A 25,299-nucleotide genomic window follows, 5' to 3' on the forward strand; every position below is an offset into this window, starting at 1 on the left:
AAACATATATTCGATTCTGCTTCCCCTTCTCTAAATATCAAACTAGGATACAGCTCTTAAGAAGCAGTACCTCAGATTCCCGGCCAGGGCACACAGGAGAAGCGCCCATCTGCTTCTCCACCCTCTCCCTCTCCTTCCTCTCTGTCTCTCTCTTCCCCTCCCGCAGCCAAGGCTCCATTGGAGCAAAGTTGGCCCAGGCACTGAGGATGGCTCCATGGCCTCCGCCTCAGGCACTAGAATGGCTCTTGTTGCAGCAGAGCAACAGCTCAGATGGGCAGAGCATCGCCCCCTGCTGGGCATGCCAGTGGATCCTGGTCAGGCGCATGCAAGAGTCTGTCTGTCTGGCTGCCCCCTGCTTCTCACTTCCAGTGGTGGGGGGTGGGGGTGGGGGAGCAGTACTTCAGCTTCCCCGTTCAGAACATGCACCAATAGTACTGGAAATACTGGGGAAACACACTGTAAAGTAATATCTATGTTGTATACCTGAAACCAATACAAAATATTATTGAAAGTAAATGGTAATTGAAAAATTCAAATTAAAAAAAAGTTTTGGCTTTGGCTGGTTGGTTCAGTGAATAGAGTGTTGGCCAGCGCCTGGACATCCTGGGTCAATCCCCAGTCAGGGCACACAGGAGAAGGGACCATCTGCTGCTCTCCCCTTCTCTCTCTCTTCTCCTCCTGTAGCCAGTGGCTCAGTATCTCCCCTCCTCTCACTTAAAAAAAAATTTTTTTTGAGAGAGACAAGAAGGGAGAGAGATGACAAGCATCTACTCATAGTTGTAGTGCTTTAGTTATTCATTAATTTCTTCTCATATGTGCCTTGATTGGGCAGCTCCCACTGAGCCAGTGACCCCTTGCTCAAGCCAGCAACCTTGGGCTCAAGTTAGCAGCCACGAGATCATGTCTATGATCCCACACTCAACAGCGACCCTATGCTCAAGCCAGTTGAACCAACCCTCAAACTGGCAACCTTAGGGCTTGAACCTGGGACCTCAGCATCCCAGTTCAATACTTCATCTACTGTGCCCACTACTGGTCAGGTTACAAATTAAAATTTTTATGTAAAGAAAATAAATCTTGAGCTTTATAGATTTAAAAAGAGAAACAAACCACGCACCAAACCTGTCCATTGGTCACACAGGCGTAGTCACTGCCTGCCAGGTCCTTTATGCGGAACCACAGATTAGCTCCAAAACACCACCATGCATTCTCATCTCCTGAAAAAGTTTCTGGTATACGCTTTTGTTGTCTGTTCTTGGTTCAGCAGCACATGTTTTCTGTTAAACTTACATTCAAAGAGCACAGATTTAATAGAATTTTCTAGAAATCTTTCTTTGCTGAGCAGAAATTCATCTGAAATTTCAAACTTAAGGCACGAAGAACTCATACCAGCAGCCCCCCACATCCCTGGGACTTGGAAAGCCTCGCCCCCATCTCCCGCTCCCTTCCTCGGCCCCGCTGCTGGGCCAGGAGGGGGCCTTGGCTCCTATCATGCACACTGCATGTCACGGCACTGCTGCTGGCTGCAGTCAGGTAATGACTTGTGTTTTCAACTGCTGCTTTCACCATGTGCTAGCAAAATCCAGGGAGCAGCTTAATCACTGGTGAAATAAAGAGACAATTAGGGACTCCGTACCAGCATAAGCCATAAATTTTCCCAATAACTGGCACTCACTTATTTTCTGCCGTCCAAGAGTGTGATCATAGGGAGGATGCACACAGAGGCCAGTAATTCAGATAATGAGAAGGGTGAAAACTGTCTTGAATTCAACATCAGGAGCATTAAGGTAGCTTGAAATCTTCTGCCAAATTGCTAAAACTTTAGGGATTGTTACTTATAAAAAGAAAAACAGATAGACAATGAGATAAGATTGTAAATATTTTTGAAACAGATTTTTTTATTTTAGGTATTATTAGTGTTGAGTGTACTGTTTTATTTTAAGATTGTATATACTTAAATTATAAGTCTCCCTTTACAATGTTTATTAAAGTCTTCCCTTTTTTGTTTTGGGAGAGGAAGCTATTTTTAAAAAAAATAAAAACTAGTAAAAAATCAAATTCACTTAAGAGAAATTTGTAGAAAGGGACCTGCCTTTAGGAAGAATATTTATATTATTACCTCAGATCTGTTTCGTTACTTGCTTTAGATTATCTTCTTCTCCCCTGCAAAATTTATAAACTGAAATGCATGTTTCTAAAGCTATTTTATATGAGAGAAAGAGCTGCTTGTATAGAGAACTCTATTTTAGGAGCAAAGAGAGAAATGAAGTGGAAAGAAATTAACACACTCTAAAATTCCTGAGCGACAGGTAACAGGACGACAGAGCAGCCAGACAGAGGCCCAAATGGTATAGGACAATATTGTGCTGGCGCCTGACCTGTGGTGGCGCAGTGGGATAAAGCGTCAACCTGGGATACTGAGGTTGCCGGTTCGAAACCCTGGGCTTGCCTGGTCAAGGCACATATGGGAGTTGATGCTTCCTGCTCCTCCCCCTTCTCTCTCTCTCTCTCTCTCTGCCCTCTCTCTAAAAAAATCAATAAATAAAATATTTTTTAAAAATGTTAAAAAAAATATATTGTGCTGGCAAGGTTGGGTCAGGTCAGCTGGGTTGCCTGCTCCCACTAACACGCTCTGTCCCAAAGCAATAGTATTTTTTTTCCCCTCCATGTGTTCCCTTCCCTTCCCTATTTATTTGCAAGAACCGTTCAGATAGAGAAAATGTGCCTGAAATCTATTCAGAAGCCAAGGTTAGATGGGGTGGGGGTGCCCTTCAGTACAGATAGCCTAGATAGAGACAGATCAAAAGCTAAATCCAATTTAACCCACCCCAGGCAGGAACAGTAATTGAATTAAACCTTCTCTAAATATGATAAGTTAGGGGGGTTTTAAAGCCAGGCACAAAGACACAGGTTAGATGCAGGAGCTCCTGCCACCCCGCCCACAGGGAGTGTGATGAGCGAGGCTTTGCCTCTGTTACTTTACTGCTGCGGCTGAAAACGAAGCTGCTTTGGGGGCTCTGGAGGCTATTGGTCTGGCCCACCAAGACTTAAGTAAGCTGCTGGGCCTGTATGGTTTGATTCTTACAAGGAAAAGGAAAGGAAAGGAAAGGGAGTGTGTGTGTGGGGGGGGGAGACAGCAGGGTATAGGAAAACTTAAAAAACCAGGCTTTATTATGTGAAGTGGATATACTACTTTGATGCTCTAAAATGAATATGGAATTATTTTGATTCTTTCTCTTCATCTGGTATCAAAACTCATTTTTGAAAGGCTCCTTCCAAGAGGACTCACTTTGGAGCCCACCCATTCTATTTCAACCACCTTTAGGAGAATACATAGGTGCTTTTAATCACTTCCCAGGTGAGAGTCTCTGGCCCTCTGATACTATGATTGGGTAGAGTCCTAGCAAACAGATGCATAATGGGTATTTTGATCGATGCTTTCCCTTGAACACCACCGCGCAATCGCAATTAAAAGCAGACCCCCTTCTATGCCAGCCCGCAGACCGCTGCAGTGTGATCAGGTAGTGCCCCGCAGGCAGGGCAGAAGGAGTGCAGCGTGATTAGGTAGTGACCTGCGGACCGCTGCAGCGTGATCAGGTAGTGACCCGCAGGCAGGGCGGAAGGAGTGCAGGGAGCTGATAGGCGCCAACAGGTTTAAACTGGATGCGCACGTGGAAATGTACACTATGGTAATCTCTCACCGCTCCAGCGGAACGCTCTAAACTATTTCTACCATTTTAAATAATTTCCTACTTCTGGGAGACAAAGAGAACACAAAAGTCTTAAGTTTAAACTACTTAAAAAAAATTTTTTTTAAGTCTTGAGAAATGACTGAAGGCTCTGTCCAGTTTTCTAGTTGACCTCATTTCTTCAGGGCAAAACAACCAGAGAGGAAAACAACAAAGCACAAGAAAAACAGCAGACAGAGATTTTCTGAAAGTTGTCACAATTACTTTTAAAACGCAATTCTTGAGAGAACCAATGGATATGCCTTCATTTAGTGTCTTCTTAGTGAGGGAATTCCTGATTTAAAGGATTATCAAAGCTTAACATAACATATTCAGAACTTCGGGTCCAACAGACAAATGTCAGTTTTCTTCCTGGCTGCTAACCTGTCAGTCATTAAAAGGACATACACTAATAAAAGTATAACAAGGTGATTTTGACTGTTGGAGGCTTTGGAATGTTTTATTAAAATTTAAAGTCATCCAACTGTTTGGCTTGAGCACAAAGGGTTTAATATAGTCACTGCTTTTATATCTGTTTTTCTCATACAACTTTTTTACTGACACATAATTCACATACCACAAGACTCACACTCTTACAGTATATGATTTGGTGGTCTTTAGCCTATTCACAAAGTTATGCAACCATCACCACTGTTTAATTCCAGAATATTTCCTTCGGCACTAAAGGCAACGCCGACCATTAGCAGTCACTCCTCTCAGGTTGCCCTGAGGATATTGCCCTGTCCTCCCAGGTCCTGAGACCACTCATCTACCTTCTGTCTCCATGGATTGGCCTGGTTTGGACATTTCATTTAAATAGATCAGAACATATGCATCCTTTTCTGGTTTGGTTTCTTTCAGCACGATGTTCATGCTGTAGCATGTATCAGTACTGTTTTACTTTTTATGGCCAAATAATATTCCACAGTGTGGATATACAACGTTTTGTTTATCTGTTTACCAGCTGATGAATATTTGGGTTGTTTCCACTCTTTGGCTATTATGAATATGCATATGGAAGCGTTAAAGTGGACACATCCCCTGTCCTGTCAGTATACATCTAGGAGTGGAGTTGCCGGGCCTTGTGGTACCTGTTTCATATGTTGAGGGCTGCAAGGCTGTCTCCGCAGCAGCTGTACCATTTTACATTCCCACCAGCAATGGATGACAACTTCAACTCCTCTATGTCCTTGACAGCATTTGTTATTGCCCTGGAATATCTTTTTTTAAAATTATTTTTATTATTTATTCATTTTAGAGAAGAGAGACAGAGAGAGATAGAGAGAGAGAGGGAGGGGAGGAGCAGGAAGTATCAACTCCTATATGTGCCTTGACCAGGCAAGCCCAGGGATTTGAACTTGTGACCTCAGTGTTCCAGGTCGACGCTTGATCCACTGTGCCACCACAGGACAGACCTGGAATAGCTTTTTACATTAAGTTTATTTTTTCCATCCTGAATAGAAACTAATCGATCATCAGGGCTTGCAGAGAAAACTACCTCTGCAAATGATGGCAGAATGCAGTGCCAGGACCATAACCACCAAAGACACGCCCCACGGAGAAGACAGAAAAGAAATGGCCCCTCTGAGTACTTACCTGCTGCAGGTCTGCGAGGGAATACAGGTGGATCTGTTGAAGGAGGTATTCTCTGGGGAAAATTCTGAAAACAAGGACAGAAACACAAATGAACTGTGGTGCTGACACAAAACATACTTTTTCTGATAGTTTCAAAGTCTCATTCAAGATCCCTTTTGTCTGTCTCCTCCCCTCTCCACCTCGACTCCCCCTCGTGTCCTCTGAGAAATCTGTAATCATACCTTTTCCAGATATTTTTCTTCCTAACACAGATAGCAAGATAGAAGTAAACGTCTGATCTTTGGTTCCTAATGTAATCTGAGGTGCTTAAGTACCAGGAAGTGTCCAGGCCTGAGGGCTGGAGCACCAGGTGTCCTGTACCAGCTGTGTCCCTAACAAGCTGTGTCATTCCAGGCGAGTCACAAGACCTTCTGCAGCTTCTTCACTGTAGAAGGAAGGTGACTGAACTCCATTCTCTAAATATCTTTCCAGCTCCATTATTCTAAATTAATAGATTTTGGAATTGAGAAAGTCATTGAAGTGGCAACCTGTGTGTCTTTCATCTGGAGGCTCCTATGGATTTCATTAGTAGGGACAGTAGTGCTCAATATCACATCAATGAACAATCTTCTTACATGTATAGTGATGATCAGTTTTAGAATCTAGGTACAAATGCGAATAATGGAACAAAATAGTTCAAATTGGGACTCCTTGACAAAGCCCAGTATCTTTTGTTGCTGTCAGTTCATTACATCAGATAAATGGCAGTGAATGAAATTTAAAAAAAAACACAAAAAACATAAAACAACAGATTATGGATAAGGACATAGGTACCAAAGTGTAGATGGTTAGAAAACACCACCACCACCATCCTGCCACCATACACACAAATAAAACAAAACTCATGGTTCTAGCATTTTCTCTCTTTTTCTTACATGGTACTATGCAATTTTCTTGTATCTTAAGTGAAAGAAACCACCAATTTATTCAATTAACATTTATGACTGTCCACTACGTGCCAAGCACTACATCAGGCACTAGGAATCCAATTATGAATGAGACAACTCTAGTACCTGAGTTCAAGAAGCATAAATTCAAGTGAGGGAAAGGTATATACATTGATAATTATGATACAATGTCATTACTGAAAGGAGTCATGCATGGGGTATTTATTTCTAAGGGTCTACCATGGTGGATCCCACCCTTGGATGTCATTAGAATCCCTTGGGGAACTTTTAGAAAATAACAGGACATAAACATGGATAGAACCCAGAAATCAGTGTTAAACAAAACAAACACTCTCCTTATAATTATAGCAGCTAAATATATAGGAACTTAAGCATTTATAAGAAAACTAGAAGCCCTGGCCAGTTAGCTCAGTGGTCGAGTGTTGGCCTGGCATGTGGATGTCTGGGTTTGATTCCCAGTCAGGACGCACAGGAGAAGCGACCATCTGCTTCTCCACTTCTCCCTCCTCTTCTCTCTCTTTCCCTCCTGCAGCCATGGCTTGATTGATTTAAGCTCATTGGCCCTGGGCACTGAGGATGGCTCTGTGGAGCCGCCACCTCAGGTGCTAAAAATAGCTCAGTTGGGAGCATGGCCCCAGATGCACACAGCATTGGCTCCAGACTGGGGTTGCCAGGTAGATCTCAGTCAGGGTGCATGCAAGAGTCTGTCAGTCTGTCTTCCCTCCTCTCAGTTAAAAAATAATAAAATAAAATAAAATGAAGACTGAAGACCTAAACATATGTGCAAACATAGGACACAGTCTTTCAGTGGGATAAGGATAGCAATGTACAAAAATCTAAGACAGGACACAGGATGTCTTAGCACAGCTGAACTGGAAGCATAATCTTTGCAAAGGTGATTACTTATTAATGAAATCCCTTAAATAAGGTAAAATGACAGCAAGGTGGCAGCAGGGCAGATAGATGGAGACAGAGTAAACCAAGTGAGTAGGCAGAAAAATCACTTCAAAATTAGCTTCTGCCTCTTCCATTAGTTTGTACTCTCCAGATCAGCTAGAGAGAGAGAGGAGGAAGGCAATGAACTGGTGCAGGGACAAATGCCGGGTGGCGTTATCTGCAATGTTTTGCTACTTAAACTTTTTCCTGCTCCAAAACCCCAAAGTTCTAAGACTGAGAGTATACAGGATATAAGAATGATAAATTTACAAACCAAATCACACAGGCATTCCTTTCCTAGATACTATAGCCAGTTATTTAGTCAATAAACACCGAGTGCCAGAAAGAAGCCAGGTGTTGTGCTAACTGCTGGTGTGTATGGTGTAAGATACAGGCCCAGTGTCATTCTTTTGCATGTGGCCGTCCAATTTTCCCACACTAATTATTTATGAGACTGTCCTTTCCCCATTGTATATTCTTTTTTTTTTTTTCTGAAGCTGGAAACGGGGAGAGACAGTCAAACAGACTCCCGCATGCGCCCGACCGGGATCCACCCGGCACGCCCACCAGGGGCGAAGCTCTGTCCACCAGGGGGCGATGCTCTGCCCACCAGGGCGTCGCTCTGCCACGACCAGAGCCACTCCAGCGCCTGGGGCAGAGGCCAAGGAGCCATCCCGAGTGCCCGGGCCATCCTTGCTCCAATGGAGCCCCAGCTGCAGGAGGGGAAGAGAGAGACAGAGAGGAAGGAGGGAGGGGGGTGTGGAGAAGCAAATGGGCGCCTCTCCCATGTGCCCTGGCCGGGAATCGAACCCGGGTCCCCCGCACGCCAGGCCGACGCTCCACCGCTGAGCCAACCGGCCAGGGCCCCCATTGTATATTCTTGGTCCTTCTTGCTTCCAAACAGTTCATTCTTGTTCTCACAATAACTAACCAACGTTGGACACAATCATCTCTAACACTCCTTGAACATCATTTGTATAGCTAAAGTTAAGTATGCATTTATTTAGTGTTTCTCTGTGTGTACATTTATTTCACAAGTGTTTATTTTCTCTCTCCCTTTAGAAGAGATGATGAGCCCCCCCACACCCCCCCCCTGGAAGCATCTACCTACTGTCTCCTCCTGTCTATTACTCCTCAGTGTCTAATTCTAACACTGCAATTTACACAAGGTCGGTCCCAACACACATAAAGAACTGGAAAATGCAATATATGCAGAAAAGATAAAGGAACTGAGCTTATTGTGTCTGGAGAAGATGTTTTGTCCAGATTTAGCGGAGGCCATAAAAAAATAAAGACTTTTAGTACAGATAATGCCAATCAGCTTTTTCCCCCCAGCATGACTGATACTGTAGCACAAAAACACTGAAGGCAAATATGAGAATAAATTTCCTCAGAGGGAAGGCTGAGAGATATTAAAACGTGTCCCTGATGCCTTTTTTAATGTAAGTAAAAGAAGAAAAAGCCATTTTGCAGCTATTTAGAGGTAGGGACACAATGTCCTGCACAGAGGAGGTTAGGGTTGCGGAGGCAGGGTCAGAAAATGAGGATTACTTCTGCTGTCAGATTCTTCCTCCTCCCCGTTGCCTTGGTCTTCAAGGAGGACTGAATTTGCAAGACGTTCTCTGAATATCTTCCTTAGGCAGACCATCCACAGGGCAAATAATGACATAAAAGCCAAGCCCAGGAAAGCCTGAGCAACTCCCATCAGGGTGACGCCATGGGATTTTCCCTGCTGGGCCTTAGCTGTACAGGTTGGCCCCTCTGACAGGAGCGCTCCAGGAAAGGGACAAGGGACGGGATGGGTGGGGACTCCCAGGGCCAGTTCCCCCGAGACTCTGAGCAGTGGAAGGGGGTGTGTAGAAGCAGGCCTATGGCATGCTCAGGGAGCAGGGAGCTGCCTAAGGCCGCTGACTAGGAGAGGATGAGGCTCTGCAGGAGAGGCAGAGATAAATTTGCAGCCGCTTCCAGGAGTGTTTGGGGAGCTGTTCATGTCTGGGAGGCAAAGTTTGATGTCCCCTTGAGAAAGGTCGACATTTTTACTATTAATATATTCAAGAAAAAATGGATGATTATTTGCATTTTTTTGTCAGAAAACACAACATGTGATCATATCTCCCATGAATATAATGCAAATAAAGTCCAGCCTTATGATCTGAGACTTGTCACTATGGTGAAAACCTAAAATCAGCATATATTTTATCACAATAATAGATGCTGGGTACATGACATGTGACAGGCTTTGTGCTAGGCCCTGGAGATTTGAAGTCCAAGTGAAGTGTATCAGAGAATATGCAGACCAGTGGGGTAAAGAGGTGAGTAAGGAAACAGTTCGCGTTCACAATGTGGAGTGCTGAGATCCGTAGTCGGTGCAGGGGTGAGGAAAACCTGCAGAATACTTGGTAAAAAAACAGCCTCAGAGAACCGACAAGTCCGTCCATCTGAACAAGTGGAAGGTCGGGCATTACAGGTGGAAGCAGCAGGTGGGTAACAGCAGAGAGGCCAGAGTGAGTATAAAGCTCTCAGAGAACCGGGTCTGTGCGGATGCAGGAGCTGTACCCATGTGCATGTTGGCATGGTGTAAACTGCTGGGTATGAGCTTAGAGAGACAGGAAGTAGCTAGACATGACAGGTCTTGAATGCCCTAAAATGACTGCGGCGCCTGAAGCAGGAGAATGACATGGTCAGATTTAGGCCTTTAAAAGATAGCTGATGGCCTGACCAGTAACAGCGCAGTGGAGAGAATGTCAACCTAGGACGCTGAGAACCCTGGTTCGAAACCCTGAGGTCGCCAGCTTGAGCATGGGCTGGTTGGTTTAAGTGAGGGATCATCAACATGATCCTAAGGTCACTGGCTTGACCCCAGAGGTTGCTGGTTTGAAGCTCAATGTCGCTGGCTTGAGCCCAAGGTCACTGGCTTGAGCAAGGGGGTCAGTGGCTTGGCTTGAGCTCCCGGTCCAAGTATGCATGAAAAGCAATTAATGAACAACTAAAAGTGATGTAACTATAAGTTGATGCTTCTTACTCACCCCCCACACACCCATCTTCCTGTCTCTCTATCTCTTAAAAAATATCACTGATGGCCTAATGGGATAGGGAGTGGAGGATATAAGGAAGGATTTATTTTTTATTTTTTTGGTAAAATAGATGAGAAATGGCGGCCTGAAAAGAATTTAAATAGTTGTCTGGAGTTCGAGAGCAATCTCCAGAAAGACAGATTTCTGTAGCGGAATCCACAGGGCATGATGAGAAGTGAAGGCCAGGAAGGAGTTGGGGGTTATTCCCAATTTTCTAGCTGCTCCAGTAGATGTCATTGGTAGTTTCAGTGACTGACACTGGGGACAAGGAAGAGGAGTTGTGTCTGAGAAAGGGCAGCTCAGCTGTCAGGGCAGAGGACTGGCTCTGTCCATGTCCAAGTAGAGGTGCCCAGGAGTCAGGTAGGAGATCTGTGTGTCCCCAGCCTATGGGTGTTAGGGGAAGCCACGAGAACGAATCCCAGCCCAGGACAGCACTTATGAGAGAAACAGAAAGGACCGGACCTTGGCAAACAGTACTAGTTAGGGAGTGGCTGCAGGAAGACTAGGAAGGAGCTTGAGGGGGCGGGTGGGGGGCAGGGAAGTCAAGGAAGGAGGAGGGTCCGGCAGCGGAGAGGTCGGATGGCAGGAGGGAGGCTCTCACAAGGCCTGAGTGGCTGCTGGATTGGACGGACAGGAAGTCACGGAGACCTCAGCCAGAAGGGTTTCAGGGAGGAAGAGGGGGGTGAACAGTTGGATTACTCTTGCAGGAAGCTAACTCTAAAGGAAAGGAGAGAAATTGGGCCATAGTTAAAGAGAGATGTAGGACTAAGACAGGATTCTTTTTTTAAAGATGGGAGAGACTTGGGCATATTTACATGAGAAAATGGAGAAGCTGGTGCAGAAGCAGAAGCTGCAGATATCACAGCTGGGACAAGGGATGGACATGACGGCGGGGCCCGGCCCTGGAAAGGCCTCAAGGAAACGCAGTGTGGACACAGCTGGAAGCTCTTTCTCTCTCTCTCTCTCTCTCTCTCTCTCTCTCTCTCTCTCTCACACACACACACACACACACACACACACACTCACACACACCCTGCATTCTCTTAAAAAGTGGTTACTAATTTCTCCTGTGTCCCCTCCAAACTTCAACATAGCAGGAATCGAAGCCCCAAACTGACTGAAGGTTATCTGACTTAGCCATCTTTGGTAAACAGGATTTCTGCTGCGGTAGGGAGCTGCCTTTTGTTTTCTGAGGAGGCTGCTGTGTTTTGGATTTTCTGTCCATTAAGTGACCTCACTGCACCACGGGCCTATTAATCATCAGGTCTGACAGCATTTCTCCAGCAGGCCAATCACGAGGACAGCCCGCTCATGCCAAGGCAAGTTCATCTGGTTGGTCCTGACCCGGGCCAGAGGACAAACACGAGGAGCCAACCTACACTTCCCTCAGCCATCACTGGCAGGGGGCATTATCAAGTTCTCTGATACAATGAAGAAGGCTGCTGCAGGATCATGAAAACCAACTAGCACAATCATTTCTAGTGCCAATATTTTCTAATTTATCACCTTTAGAACTGCCTGACCACCGAGAAGGTAACTCAGGCTTCATTATAGATTGCTCTAATGAGAAAGGTGAGAAAAGATGAAAATTAAGGGAAAAGATCATCTATGATTCAGAGCCCTTATAGTATGCAGCTGGTACTTGAGGTTAAAAAATGCAGAGATAATTGCCTATGAAATCAAAGGCAGGAGTCTTTACAAAAAAGGTAGGGGGTCCTCGTTCCACTCTGTACCAGGACACTGAGTCAAATACATCAAAACTCATGTAACCTGACTAATTTCTGAGGACTTGAACTCAGCTTCCACCAAGCCCTCATGCTCATGAGGGGAAAGGACTCAAGTTGGGCTCTGAAGTAGGCAGGCCCTTTGCAGGATTCTGATAGATTTAATAACATTGCCATTTCCCTAAGGCTCAGTTGTTGGAGTTGCACAATTGGCATTTAAAAACCCAATGATTGAAATGTTTGTAATGGAAATATCACAATACATGTAATAGACTTGAAAGAAAAGATCTCACTGTCCCCACCTTCCTTTCACACACACACAATCAACCTCCAATTTCGATTCTCAATGGTAAGTATCTATAGGAAGAATATGGGGAGAGGTGCGTAAGGAATAATATGAAAAGGAAAATCATGTATTCATGCATTATTACTGTATTTTCCAGGAATATGTGTTCCCGGGTGGGTAATTCATGCTGGTTGAGAGCCTCAGTGTCTTGCCTTGGGAGGGCACACGCTCTCACACCGAAATCAGCAAAGAGCGCTCTGAAGCATCCCCAGGGAGATGCAATTTGGTGTTCTTGATAGGAGCTGCAAACTTCCTGAAATAGTTACATTCGGCTGGATGTAAACAGGACTCATATGTCCAGCCATGCTCCCCGCTAATGGAAAAACAATTTGAAATCAAAGGCAGATATTTCTATAGCAACCCATATGGAAGAAACAAACTTCAATCATTTTTTTCTAGAAAACTCATTTTGCTAATCTCATTGGCTGAAAAAGTGGCAACATCCCATCAGATGTTATATCTTGGTAGATGATTATAGGAAATAAGGGCTTCTTTTACCTGCTCATTCAGAAATTGTGCTTAAGTTTCTTAGCAACAATCTACCTAGAGTAGAAATACTTGGGAAGCAATTTTGGTTGTGATTATTCTGGGGTCTGATTATAAAAGTGACAGACTATAGCACAGTTATTATAGATCCTAATTCAAATTATTATGGTATTTTTTTAACAGTTCCAAGAATATAATACTTTTCCTGCAATAAGTTTTATTTTTTGTCTCTGAGAAAATGATTTTAAATAATTTAGGTATACTTCATTTAATCTCAGAATAAGATAAAATCACTTTCTAGCTTTCATTTCTCAGTAAAAGCTATGTGTATATTATAGTAAAATTAATATATAACTTGCTATAATTCTTTTTCAAAGTTTATTTATCTGTTTAGTTTTGAATGACAGTGTTGATATTGGTATAGATTTATATAATTTGCTGAATGAGATCTATAGATAAAATGAAGGGGCTGGAGCTATTAGATCAGGAGGTTGGATGACTTATAAACCTCAGTTCTGGAAGCCATCCAAGGGAAAAGGAATTCTTGACGTAGAATAAGAATGATTGCTTTAAAAAGAAAGAAAGAAATCCTGTGTTTTAGTAGTTTCTGAGTCCTGATAGGTTCATGCAGCTAAACTGTTGAGACTAAAGCCCCCAAAGCAGCCAATGACACTTTTAATTAGCTAACATGAAAACTAGCCACAAAGTCTGGCTAGTATTAAATCTTACAGAGAACATAAAGAGTTGTATTTATTTATTGAGCTTAAAAAGGGTTATCTATACACTTGGAAGTGCTAATAATTACTGGTCCTTAATGAGACTAATTTAGTGATAATATTGTTGCTAAAATGGGCCTATTCTTCTAAAATTCAATATTAACCAGACTTTGTTGGCTAATAACTGCACACTGTGGTCTCAGATTTTAGTTATAAGACAGTCCTCATAATGCAGCTCACAGCAAGTCCAGTTGGTATAGACTGTGTTTTAAGAACTAGGCTATCCCAACAGATATACTCTTAATAAGCTAGCCTCCTAAATTAAATGTATCTAATTTACAACAGTATGCAATCTTTCCTTTCTGTCAGAAAATCCCTCCACCTGGTATGTCTGGCTTTGTTTTGGCGTGGGGGAGAAGGTATTGCTCTGAAATGATTTCTCCCAGCTCATCCATTATCAGCTCGTGCAATCTTTTGTTAGGTACACTGAATAATGTCCTCATTTACTTCCTCCAAGATCAATAACACATAGGTATGTTCACACATCAAAACACCATTTTCGCTCAGTGAGTCATGATGCTTTAGGCAGTTACTAGCATAAAAGGATACAGTATACTAAGTGAACTGATTGGGTTAAAAGTAGGAGGGAGGTACAGTGTGAAGCTCAGAAGAAAATGTCTGGAAAGAGTGCACCAAAGTGGTAGAATAATGGGTAGCTTTCTTATTTAGGTTTTCTATGATGAACAGTATATATATTTTTTATAGTAAGAAACACATAGGTTTACCAAATTAAGTGGGCAGAATCTTGGTGATAGTACTTTATTCATTTAATTAAGTAGTTCAACAAATATTTATTAGCCAGCACTATATGTCAGGTATGGTCTAGGCTAGGGGTCCCCAAACTTTTTACACAGGGGGCCAGTTCACTGTCCCTCAGACCGTTGGAGGGCCGGACTATAAAAAAAACTATGAACAAATTCCTATGCACACTGCACATACCTTATTTTAAAGTAAAAAAACAAAACGGGAACAAACACAATATTTAAAATAAAGAACAAGTAAATTTAAATCAACAAACTGACCAGTACTTCAATGGGAACTATGCTCCTCTCACTGACCACCAATGAAAGAGGTACCCTTCCAGAAGTGCGGCGGGGACCGGATAAATGGCCTCAGGGGGCCGCATGTGGCCCGCGGGCCATAGTTTGGGGACCCCTGGTCTAGGCCCTGGGGATACAGCAATGAACAAACAGACAAAAAGCCATGCCCTTTTGTAGATGACATCTGGTGGGAAGAGCAGGACCACTGCATGTGGCTCTACAGGTTGAACCAAACACAACCTCCATACCTACACACAATGGCCTAAGAGAGCGAGACAGACAAAACAAAACACCACTTTCTGTGATAATAAGCAGAAAAGAAATAAAGACAGGAAGTGCGTGACAATGGTTGCAATTTTTTTTAATTTAAAAAGTTTTTTAGATTTATGTCATGATTATTTACTTTTTTTTTTTACTCATATTTATTTATTTATTTATTTTAAATGACAGTTGACACACAATATTATATTAGTTTCAGGTATACAACATAGTTATTAGGCATTTATGTATGTTACGAAGTGACCACCCCACAAGTCTTGTACCCATTGATACCACGTATAGTTATTACAATACTATGAGCTCTATTCCCTGTGCCGTACTTTACATCCCCTTGACATTGGTTGAGATTTTAAGTAGAATGGTCAAGGATGTTTCATTAAGGTAAAGAAGAATGCTTCATAAAGGAGGTAAGGAAGCAAGCTATGTGGTTATCTGGGGAAAGAACAAGTATAGAGCTCACGGAGAAGCCTATTTGGTGTGTTCAACAGAAAGGCCAGTGTGATGGGAGCAGAGTAAATGAGGGGAAAGGAGTGAGAAGAGGGCAGAGAGGTAATGGGGGACAAGACCGCTTAGGACCGTTGCTTTTACTTGGAGCAAGGGGTGAAGCTATTAGATAGTTTGGATCGGGGTGACATCATCTAATCTACATGTTAACTCTAGCTGTAGTCTTAAGAACACACTGGAGGGGGAGATAAGTTACTGCAATAACTCAGGGAAAATAATTCAAGAGAAAGACAGTGGCTTGGACCTGGGCAGCTGCAGTGGAAGAGGTGATAAGTGGATGGAATTTGAAGCTGACAAGATTTGCTGATGGACAGGATGTGGAACATGAGAGAAAGGAGTTTGGCCTGAACACCTGGATGGACGGAGGTGCCACTAAGCCAGACAGAAAGTCTGCAGGAGGACAGTCTGCAAAGGGGTGGGGGCAGGGACATCAGGAGCTCAGTTTTGGACACATTAATAGGCATCTCAAGGACAGTTCAACCTTTGAACTTAGCCTCCCTTCAGGGAACTCATTAGAAAGACAGCTCTCCCTGGAGTAACAAGGGAAGGAGAGGAAAGAGAATCTTAGTAAAGCAAGTGACATTTAGGGGGACTTCTTTAAAAGCTTAGCAAGCTGCTAAATTTTGTGTGAAGGAAGAGGAAGCAATGAGATTCTGACAATGCACACATACACTTGTTTTCTCTGATGTTTCGGGATAAATGATGTTAACAAAAATGGCAATCTTTATGACAGACATTCCTCATTGTTCAGTCAGGCTGATACGTCACTGAGAACCAGTGCTGGACATAAGTATAATTTCATATAAATGTGAAGCCGGAGACAGGAAAAGGCTATTTAGAAGGTAGAAGAATCACTTTTCATCTCTTCAGACTCACAATTAAACTGTTAAATTGCTTCAGAATGGTCTAAGCCAAAAACTAAATTTGATAAACAAGTAGGACCAATATATCCTTCAAACTGACACAATTCTGCTCTAAGAAACTGGGAGACTAGGCTTAATCTTACCTATTGGCTTCAACTAGTGTTGGAGAGAAACCAGGTTTAAATTTATATCATAATAGAAACTTTGTATTCACCAGGCACCCCAAGTCCCCAAAGCACGTCTCGACAGAGAATGGGAAACGCTTAAGCATCTGCATTCACCTCCAGAAAGTCTTTCCTGGACTGGATGCTTTCACTTCACTCAAAGGAGAAAATATGACTTAAATCGGGATTTCTGAAAAGCTGGTCCAAACAGCTGGTATCAGTCTGGTGATGTTTTTAGCATCCCAAGGTAAAATGAGAAGGAAAAAAAATAGCAGCATAAATTTAAATCTATTTGATTTTAAAAAGCTGTTCAATTTCTGAGGCTGTTTGCCTTCTTTTTAATTTTTAGTGTTACTATGTTCTTTTATAAAATGATAGTGAGAAGCAGGTGGTAATACGCACGTTTGTTTTGGCTACAGACACATGTACAACAACCCTATAGGCTTCCTCACAGTTTTGGTTTAAATGTACAGGTCTGGGGAGGCACAGGGCCGGGCAGCACCAACTAGCTAACGTGCACAACCTGCACAGTGAGCGCCCAGCCGCCTGCCCGCTTCCTCTGCAGGGCTGGCTGGGCGGCGGGAGCCGGGGGCGTCCAGGTCGCCACCCCACCCCTGCTCTGATAGCACTGCCGGCTCCCACCTGCCTCACAGTCCTCTGTGACCTCAGCCCAGGCTTCAGAAGAGAAAGCAGCTTCTGTGCAGAGTCCGGAGGCCTCTGGGCTCCAGCAGCGGCCGAGGCACCCGGGGAGCCGCAGCGAAGCTGGGTTCCGGCTGCGGACCCCAGCACTCAGCAGCTCTGGCACCTCGGAGTGCCAGTTCTTCCTCTCCTATCTAAATACCATCTGTCCCCCCTATTTAAAGGGGCTATTGTAAAGAACAAATTACAAATTCATGCAAAAGTAATTTTTTTTTTTTTTGGACAGAGATACAGTCAGAGAGAGGGACAGGCAGACAGGGAAGGGAGAGAGATGAGAAGCATCAATTCTTCGTTGCGGCACCTTAGTTGTTCATTGATTGCTGTCTCATATGTGCCTTGAAGGGGGGGCAGGAGATCGAGTGACCCCTTGCTCAAGGCAGCGACATCTACGATCCCACACTCGTGCCAGTGACCCTGTGCTCAAGCCAGATGAGCCTGTGCTCAAGCCGGCGACTTCAGGGTTTCCAACCTGGGTCTTCTGCATCCCAGTCCGACATTCTATCCACTGCGCCTGGTTAGACCGAACGTAATTTTTAATTGATACAATTATAATTACGTTACATGGGCACAGGTCCCAGCATCAATAAATGAAATAGGCTGGAGTTGAGAAAACAGGGCAGCAGTGTGTTTTCTACCACGTGGCACTGGGACGGGGAGACAAGAGCGCGCAGACCGGGCAGAGGAGAGAGCCCAGCGCCACGCTGCCCGCTGCGCTGCAGCGCCCGGCGCCCTGTGGAATCCGGGCTGCTCAGTTCCCCAGAGGAGCCAGCCAGCCAGCTTCACTGTGTATGTTCATGAAAACTCCTCATTACTGAAATGTCAGCCACCATTTCAACAATTTAAAAACCTGGTGGGGGCCATCTCTGAAAGGCCGAAGAGAATGTGTCTCGGTGCCCATTTGTGACTTCTGCCTTTCATGTGCATCCTACTGTTCCGGGTTCGGGGGTACTCGGCTGAGGTCCCGACCAGCTCGGCTTCGGGGCCTTCCCAAAGACTTCCCTGCGGGCCGCTGGTCCAGATGTGCCCTGACAGTGCTGCGCTTTTCCGCAGTTCTTCAGGCACCTTCCCGTGTGGACACTGTAAATAACCCTTCTCAGGAGAAGTTAACTAGGCCTTGAACCAATCCAGGGCCACCATCTGGGAGTCCTCAGAAACTGAATTGTCAGCACTGTAAACATTTTAGACTTCATGGGAGACACTGACTTTTTCCAAACAAATCACCTCTGCCAGTCAAGATTTGCAGTATGGGTTCAAGAGCAAGGCGTTCATTTAACAACAATAACAAAAACAGTGAGGATGAAAACTGGGCGGTCATCATAATGAAAGGCCTAAAAGCAAACTGCGACTTTCCTAATAAGGCGACAACCAAAGTTAGCTCCCTGGCGGTCGAGCGCCAATACAATTAATCAGTCTGTTTTCAGTTTTCTCGCGACAGCAATATTAACAGTTTGCTTTATTCTGTTTATATGGTGCTGACAAGTCTTCAGCATGTTGGGCCTACTTGCTAGAGATTAATGGCTACTCTTCTTCTGAGGTAAAAACCAGGCAAGGAGAGAGAATGCCTTTTACAAGCAGATAAGAACGGGGTTTTTTTTTGCTCTTTTCTGTTCCCCTACTGCCTGTCAACTCTCTCTCTTTTAACGTCTATCAGGATATGTAAGCTCAGTAGTGTCCAGCAGGTTCTTCTCACTGTCTAGACTCCTCCACTTCAGTTGTACCCCCCAAGGTGAAACAAAGGGAACCGGGGACACTGCTTTCGGGTCAGCTCATCATCTCTAATGATACTGCTGGCTGATTTTGTTTTCAGAAGTCATATTCCATAGACAAGTGAAGGGAGGTAGGAGATGATCTCTGGCAACAGGATATTAGCATATTAGGTGGGCACTGGTTCTCTGCATCTGTGGTTATTTTTGTAGGCACTAAATTAGGCAGAATTGATATTAAGTATGGCCCAGTTGCAAGAAGTATGAATATCCCAGAGAATCTCTTAGACATTTTCTACTAAATAGTCATATTTCAAAATAAATCAAAAAAGATTCTAAACAACTCAAGAATGCCAGTTCCCTTTACTGCCCCTCCCCCAAAGCTATACAAAGAATGCTTGTTACTGGTATACTCTGTGCCAGGTTTGAAAGACATGGTAACCTCAAGCATATAAACACAGAGAAACTAAAGTAACAAAACTAATTATCTGTGTGAAGTGCAAGATATTTGAGAGAGTAGAGCAATACTAATGAACTAGATTTGGGCAGATCTTGAGTTCCACACTTATTCTTTAATAACCTGTCTCACATGAAGGTTTGATTGGAGAGGGAAGAAACTATGTGAGACAGAGTAGACAGAAGGATTACTGCGATATCCTGAGATAGGTAAACATGAACACATTCCAGAACCAGGGTACTGTACTGGAAGGGAGAAAGAGAGGGAATATTTGAGACATATCCCAGAAACAGAACCAACTAAATCATTTTTTGACTGATTAGATTTGTTCTTTAGTTTGTTTATTCAACAACTATTTTTAAGGGTTTCAGATGAGTCAGATACTGTGCTAAGTAACATATAGGGAAGTATAAGAAAAAGAAGAATTTGAAGATGACCCCTCCTCAGAATTGGGCTACTAGGCATTGCTCAGTGGTCTAAAGTGACACTGTAGTAGCCATTCCTCCTCTCCTCCTCCCTTCCGTCTACCTATTCAATACTCATTCAGCACTGACTTGTGCTAGGCACTGTACTACGTAATGGTAATGAACAAGTCTGAAGAAGAAAAATCAAAAGAAAGAAAGAAACCCCACTGTCTTCCTGCTTACAGCCTTGGGAGTGCCTTCTTGCAGGGCCTCCCATTCCTTTCCTGGTGGTCTGGACGAAGACACAGCACACGGTGGTAAACCACCAGACTGCTAGAACAGCATAGGTATTCTTAGTCATCCATAGGAAGGGAGGACCTCCTATTTAATTTCTAAATGTGTGCTCTGATTTGGCATGTTTAATCAAAGTAAAACATTATATCAGAAAGGTATCTAAAATAATTCCATGTGCAAATTTCAATATCTAAAAATACAGGCACAAGAAAAACCAGCTTTGAGGAAAGCCAAAAGGTACTAAAAATAATAGAACAAACATACTCTCAATGTTAAAAATCTTGTATATAGTTTAGATGGTAAATTCGTTTGAGACATATAATTCTACTGCCTTCCAGGGAAAGGCCTGATATTTTAAAATTAAGATTTGCCAAGACTTTATAAGAACAAATCTACCTTCTGGTGCTTTTTAAAAAACAACTAGGTAGCAGAATGACTACTACTGAGAAGTATTTTGCTTTATGACAGTTGCCTTTTCATTATTATTTTATGAGAGCTTGTCTAGATTTTATATATTCTTCACTATCTACATGTAGTTTTAAAAATGTCTTCTTCAGATGCCTGGGGTTATGTCGGTGTCTTTGAATCTAATTGGATCTCAAATAGCAAACTATCTCACTTTTAATACTCTCCAAAGGTTCTTATGCACATAGGCATACCTCCAAAATCCATGACTAATGTGTGCTTTTGGTCATTTCCATTAAAACAAAAAATTAAAAGGTATTTTTCGAGACTTATGAACACCATCAACAATTATGTCAAGTGTAAGCTAGTCTGTATATGCCAAGAGTGAGAATTTAAATGCTAGTAAAATCTAACTGTAAAAGAAAGAATTTGATGGGAGCAGGTACGTTTTCACTTGAGTTTGAGGATCCGAGCCTAATGCGGATTGTGTGTTCTGTGAACTCAGACGGCAGCGCTGTAAAAGGCGGCCTCGCCCGAGGCGAGCAGGAAAGGCGGTGCCCCGGGCCGCGCGCTCTAACCCCAGCTCTGCCGCCCGCGTCACTTACAGAGTTTGTTTCTCTATGGAAAATAAGACTTGAATAGCCACCTACTTCGTTCACTCTGAGAAATGTTTTCAAGTTATGAAATATTCCAAACATGCTTATTTTTACTGATAATAAGTAGGAACTGAAATTGGGGAAAGTGTAAATAAAACGCCACAGAAACGATCAATGAAGACGCGGCCTCGATCATTAGCTCAAGTTAACCTACAGGTAAGAGAAGTTTTCACCGTTTGTGGAACTCAATCCTTGGGCTAAAAGCCCGCAGCGATGCCGAGATATTATTTTCATTTAGCTTGGCTCACCCTGATAGAGGACCTTGGAGGAAAAGTCAGAGATGAGCCCAGAGGGAGAACCACAGAATAGGAGATGGTCTGTGTTGGAAAGGCCCTTTGGAGATCATCTAACCACCTTCCCAGGGCAGGAAAGAAAAACAAACTGGAGCCAGCTGACATTTCTGACTCTTACCTGCGGCGCAGATCCTCGGCCACCGCGGCCCGGCAGCTGAACAAATAGGCTCGCAGAGATTTGAGCCGCTGCCGCAGCCGCACCACGGTGGCCAGCGGCTCGGCGTGTAGGTACAGCATGGGGTTCTCCTGCTGGATGTCGATCAGGGGCTCTTCGTACACGTACTCCAGAAACTCTTTGGCCTGCTTGGACACCTACAAACAGACGTCCTCAGTCAGTACCGGTGAGTCACCCAGCTTCCCACACCCCCTCAAACCGAGAACCATAGCTTAACTATCGCAGCCAAACGAAAAAGCCCGTCTAAGTAAATATAAATGCTGGCTTCTCTTTCTCTCTTCCAGAAAGTCAGCTGGTAAAAGTAACCTTGGCATTGAAGGGAATTCATTAATTCTGTTTCCTGATTACATGATTACATGAATCTACACATGTGATAAAATTACACAGAACTACACAGTATACCACCAGTATAGTTTTCTAGTTTTTTTTTTTATTATACTTTAATAATTTAAGATGTAACCAATGGGGAAAACGAGGTGAAGGAGATACTGGACCACTCTGTACTGTCTATGCAACTTTCTGTGACTACAATTATTTCAAAATAAAAAGTAAAAAAAAAAAAAAAAAAAAAAAGTAAAAGGAATTAATACTCTTTGATTTCAAAAATACATATATGTATATGCATATAAATGCATTTATATCCTAGAACACTTATAAATAGCCACTTTCAAAAAATAGGCAAACCATGCACATATTACAGAATCCAAAAGGAATAAAAGAAAAAAAAATACTATATGCATAATTCATTTAAATGCAGAGAAAACAGGCTCACACACTTTAGCGAGCAGGAAGTTTTTCTTATTAGAACAACTTTGAAGTTAGGCTGCCTCTAGCCAATATATTCATCCAACTCTCTGTCTACTTCGGTTGTAACTGATGAAAGTTGATTGTAAAATGTCATTGTCATTGGTAGAAATAAATAGTAGAAACATAATGCATCCAAGAGACAGAGGGAGCTGCTTAAAGAATGCAGAGCACACATCGGACCTGGGGAAATCTGCACATTCCTATTCACTGACACTGAGACGCAGACTCCGTAGTGATTCAGAGACTTGGCTCAGTTTCTATTTATGGAAGGTAAAATGTCTTCACCAAGTTTCCACCAAAACCTCTCCAGTACTGGGAATAAGGCTGGAATTCATCATAAAAACAAACAACTTTACTTATTAAAAAGAAAATGGAAAATCCACTATGTTTCACACTCAAGACTAGAAGCTTATTAACAAAGTTAAATAGGATACAGTCCACACCGGCATGGGACTCACTGTTCAGTACAACAGACAAGTATTTAAAACAGACTATACATTTAGCACATTGCCTGTCCTCTACCACAAAAGAAATATGGATGAGTTCCACTAAATCAACTGTCTGGGGGAAGGGAGCTAGGGGCCTGGGCAGGCCTGGCAAAGCAGTGAAATCAGCTCAAGGTCTAGAAAGATAGACAGAAATTCACTCGGTGGGCAAGGATGGGACAGAGGAGAGCACAATGAGCGGACCCAGCCCTGAAAACGCACCAGTATGCGCATGTGATAACTAAACGTATGGCTACTGTTTGTTGATTAAAAACACATTGATGAAACTCAATCTTAGTTTTCTTTTATTGTAAAGCTCATATAATAGTTTATGTTCTTTACAGAGATGTAAAATATGCATCAATTTTTTTTTTCTAATAAAACTATCACTTTTTCCTTAAAAGCCATTATTTTTGAGGTATCTGTTGTGTCCTGTCATCCTCTGGGGTCCTGCAGGGTCACAGAGTTAGAGTTAATGAAGTTTACCGTCTCTGTAAGTCCAGCTCACAAAGAAGCCCCTAGAGTTAGCCAAAACCTCGGACTCTTTTACCAGACCGGAAATAACAGTCGGCAGGACTAAATAATGCCCCACTTTGAGGCACAGAGTCGCAGGTACATGCCAGACACTGTAGCAAGCATTAGGCCTTTGCTGGAGAGTAAAGCAACTATGGCCTCGGCCTCATGTAGCTCACAGATTCATGGGGAAGACAGAATTGGGTTCAAATATATTTATCATGGTTAAATATTTGCTATGTTTAAATATTTTAAATGAGGAAAAAAATGAAGGGTGTTCTGGAAAATGAAGTACAATCCACTTGAAACTGTTGCTAAAAAATGATGTATTGTACAATTCAATTAGACTTTCTGGTTCCATTGAGTAGTGTTTATACTGAGGCAGGGCCCTGCTGAATTAGGTTAACAATGCTACCTTTTAGAAGGTGAACAGAGGGACAAAGGGCACTGGCCAGTCTCCCAGGCCTTAAAAGGCTTCTCTCTTCAGGTGGCACTTAAACCCGAAAGGGGGGGGAAAAAAGTCTTTTACAGAGACAGTAAAAGCAGCAAGACAAATGGGACAGCAGCTACTGACATCAGTATTCATAACCTGAAATTACCAAAAACAAAAACAGAGCTAGTTTCAATAATGTCTAAGACACTGCTTCACAAGGTTATTATTAACCAGTGTTAGGAATACAGAGCATATTGTGACCCGGCTGCCCAAGCATGCAAACGAACCCCTGCTGGGCTGAGCCTCTTACAGCAGCAAGGCTGAGAGCACGCTTGTTTTCAGAATCAATCATTTACACTGGGGAGGAAATTTTTGAGAGAACTCAGATTTCGGTATGAAATGCTGTTTTTGCAAAATAGTGTGCTGGCATGCCAGCCTATGTTAGGGATTTTTTATTTAATTTAGTTTAATATTTAAGAAGAATTAGTTTATAGCTATAGCTATAAATAAAAATTTTTTATGGTCTTAGCAAATCTAATCTTGCCAACAATATTGCAAAAAGATGGTTTATTCTCCTTAAAACAATATATACTTTTTCAAAAATATTATACAAACATACTAAAAAAATTATAACTTTATAAATTTTGCCTATAAATACCCCTCTCCCCCCCGAGCTCATAGCTGTTCATTGCTTTCTTGGTGCAGAGAACAGACCACTGGCCAGTAAATAAGGCTTTCCAAATTCAATCAGTTTGGACTCTAATTCTGTTCAGTGCGGTTGCATTGCAACATTTGGGGGTTCGTCCGGGATGCACCAGACTTTTCTGGTGATGAGAGCCTATTTGGGCCTTCAGGTGCCCTGCCTAGGGGGAAATCTCTGAGAGACGTTCCTCAGCCCCAGGCACCAGGCAGTAGGAGAACCAAAAAAGCGTCTGCCTGGGGGAGATCTCTGAGAGACGTTCCTCAGCCCCAGGCACCAGGCAGTTGGAAAACCAAAAAAGCGTCTGCCTGGGGGAGATCTCTGAGAGACGTTCCTCAGCCCCAGGCAGAACATGGCACTCAACTGAACATTAAACCACTCAGAATCTTACTGGTAAGCAACAGGGTCTGGACAGGTTGGGGCGCCCCCAGGGGGGTCGGCAGCAGGGCTGGACGCAGCATAACCTCCGCCACCTGACCCTGGCACACGAGGGTGGCCAGTAATCTCAGGTTTAGTTGGCCAGTCAGGTTTCAGGTTTAGTTTTTGTCTAGTTTAGTTTTTATCTAATTATACATTCTCTAAAATATTTTGTCTAGTTGTCTTTCTCAGTCTAGACCCCGTCAAGTCCGTCAATATAAATCAATCTGATTCTTGTGCTAAGTATACACCACTTAAATATTTTTTGAATAATTTCTAGGACTTCAAAAGACAAGCTAAGGACTACAGAGCTGCTGTTAGCTCCAAAAGACTACGCGCACTCTGTGTGAATGAGAACGGCCAGCGCTCCACTCCCCCCAGGGAACTGGCCTTCT

At 43.1% G+C, this 25,299-nt stretch overlaps 1 protein-coding gene across 4 annotated transcripts in view; it reads right to left on the reverse strand.

Annotated features, from left to right (window-relative positions):
* Window positions 1-25,299, reverse strand: part of PLEKHM3 (pleckstrin homology domain containing M3) — a 193,986-nt gene that overhangs the window by 78,524 nt on the left and 90,163 nt on the right. For 3 of the 4 annotated variants that reach the window (XR_010746655.1, XR_010746656.1, XM_066346406.1), the window contains 2 exons: window positions 21,493-21,686; window positions 5,325-5,388 (listed from right to left, as the gene is read on the reverse strand). Coding sequence is in view for 2 of the 4 variants with exons in the window: in XM_066346406.1 (XP_066202503.1) it covers window positions 5,325-5,388; window positions 21,493-21,686 (258 nt within the window). In the remaining 2 variants the exon portion in view is untranslated. Of the gene's footprint in view, window positions 1-5,324; window positions 5,389-17,629; window positions 17,674-21,492; window positions 21,687-25,299 lie in introns of those variants that run through there. The other variant, XM_066346407.1, reaches the window with a different exon arrangement.

Source organism: Saccopteryx leptura, chromosome 7, assembly GCF_036850995.1.
Source record: "Saccopteryx leptura isolate mSacLep1 chromosome 7, mSacLep1_pri_phased_curated, whole genome shotgun sequence".
Lineage (NCBI taxonomy): Eukaryota > Metazoa > Chordata > Mammalia > Chiroptera > Emballonuridae > Saccopteryx > Saccopteryx leptura.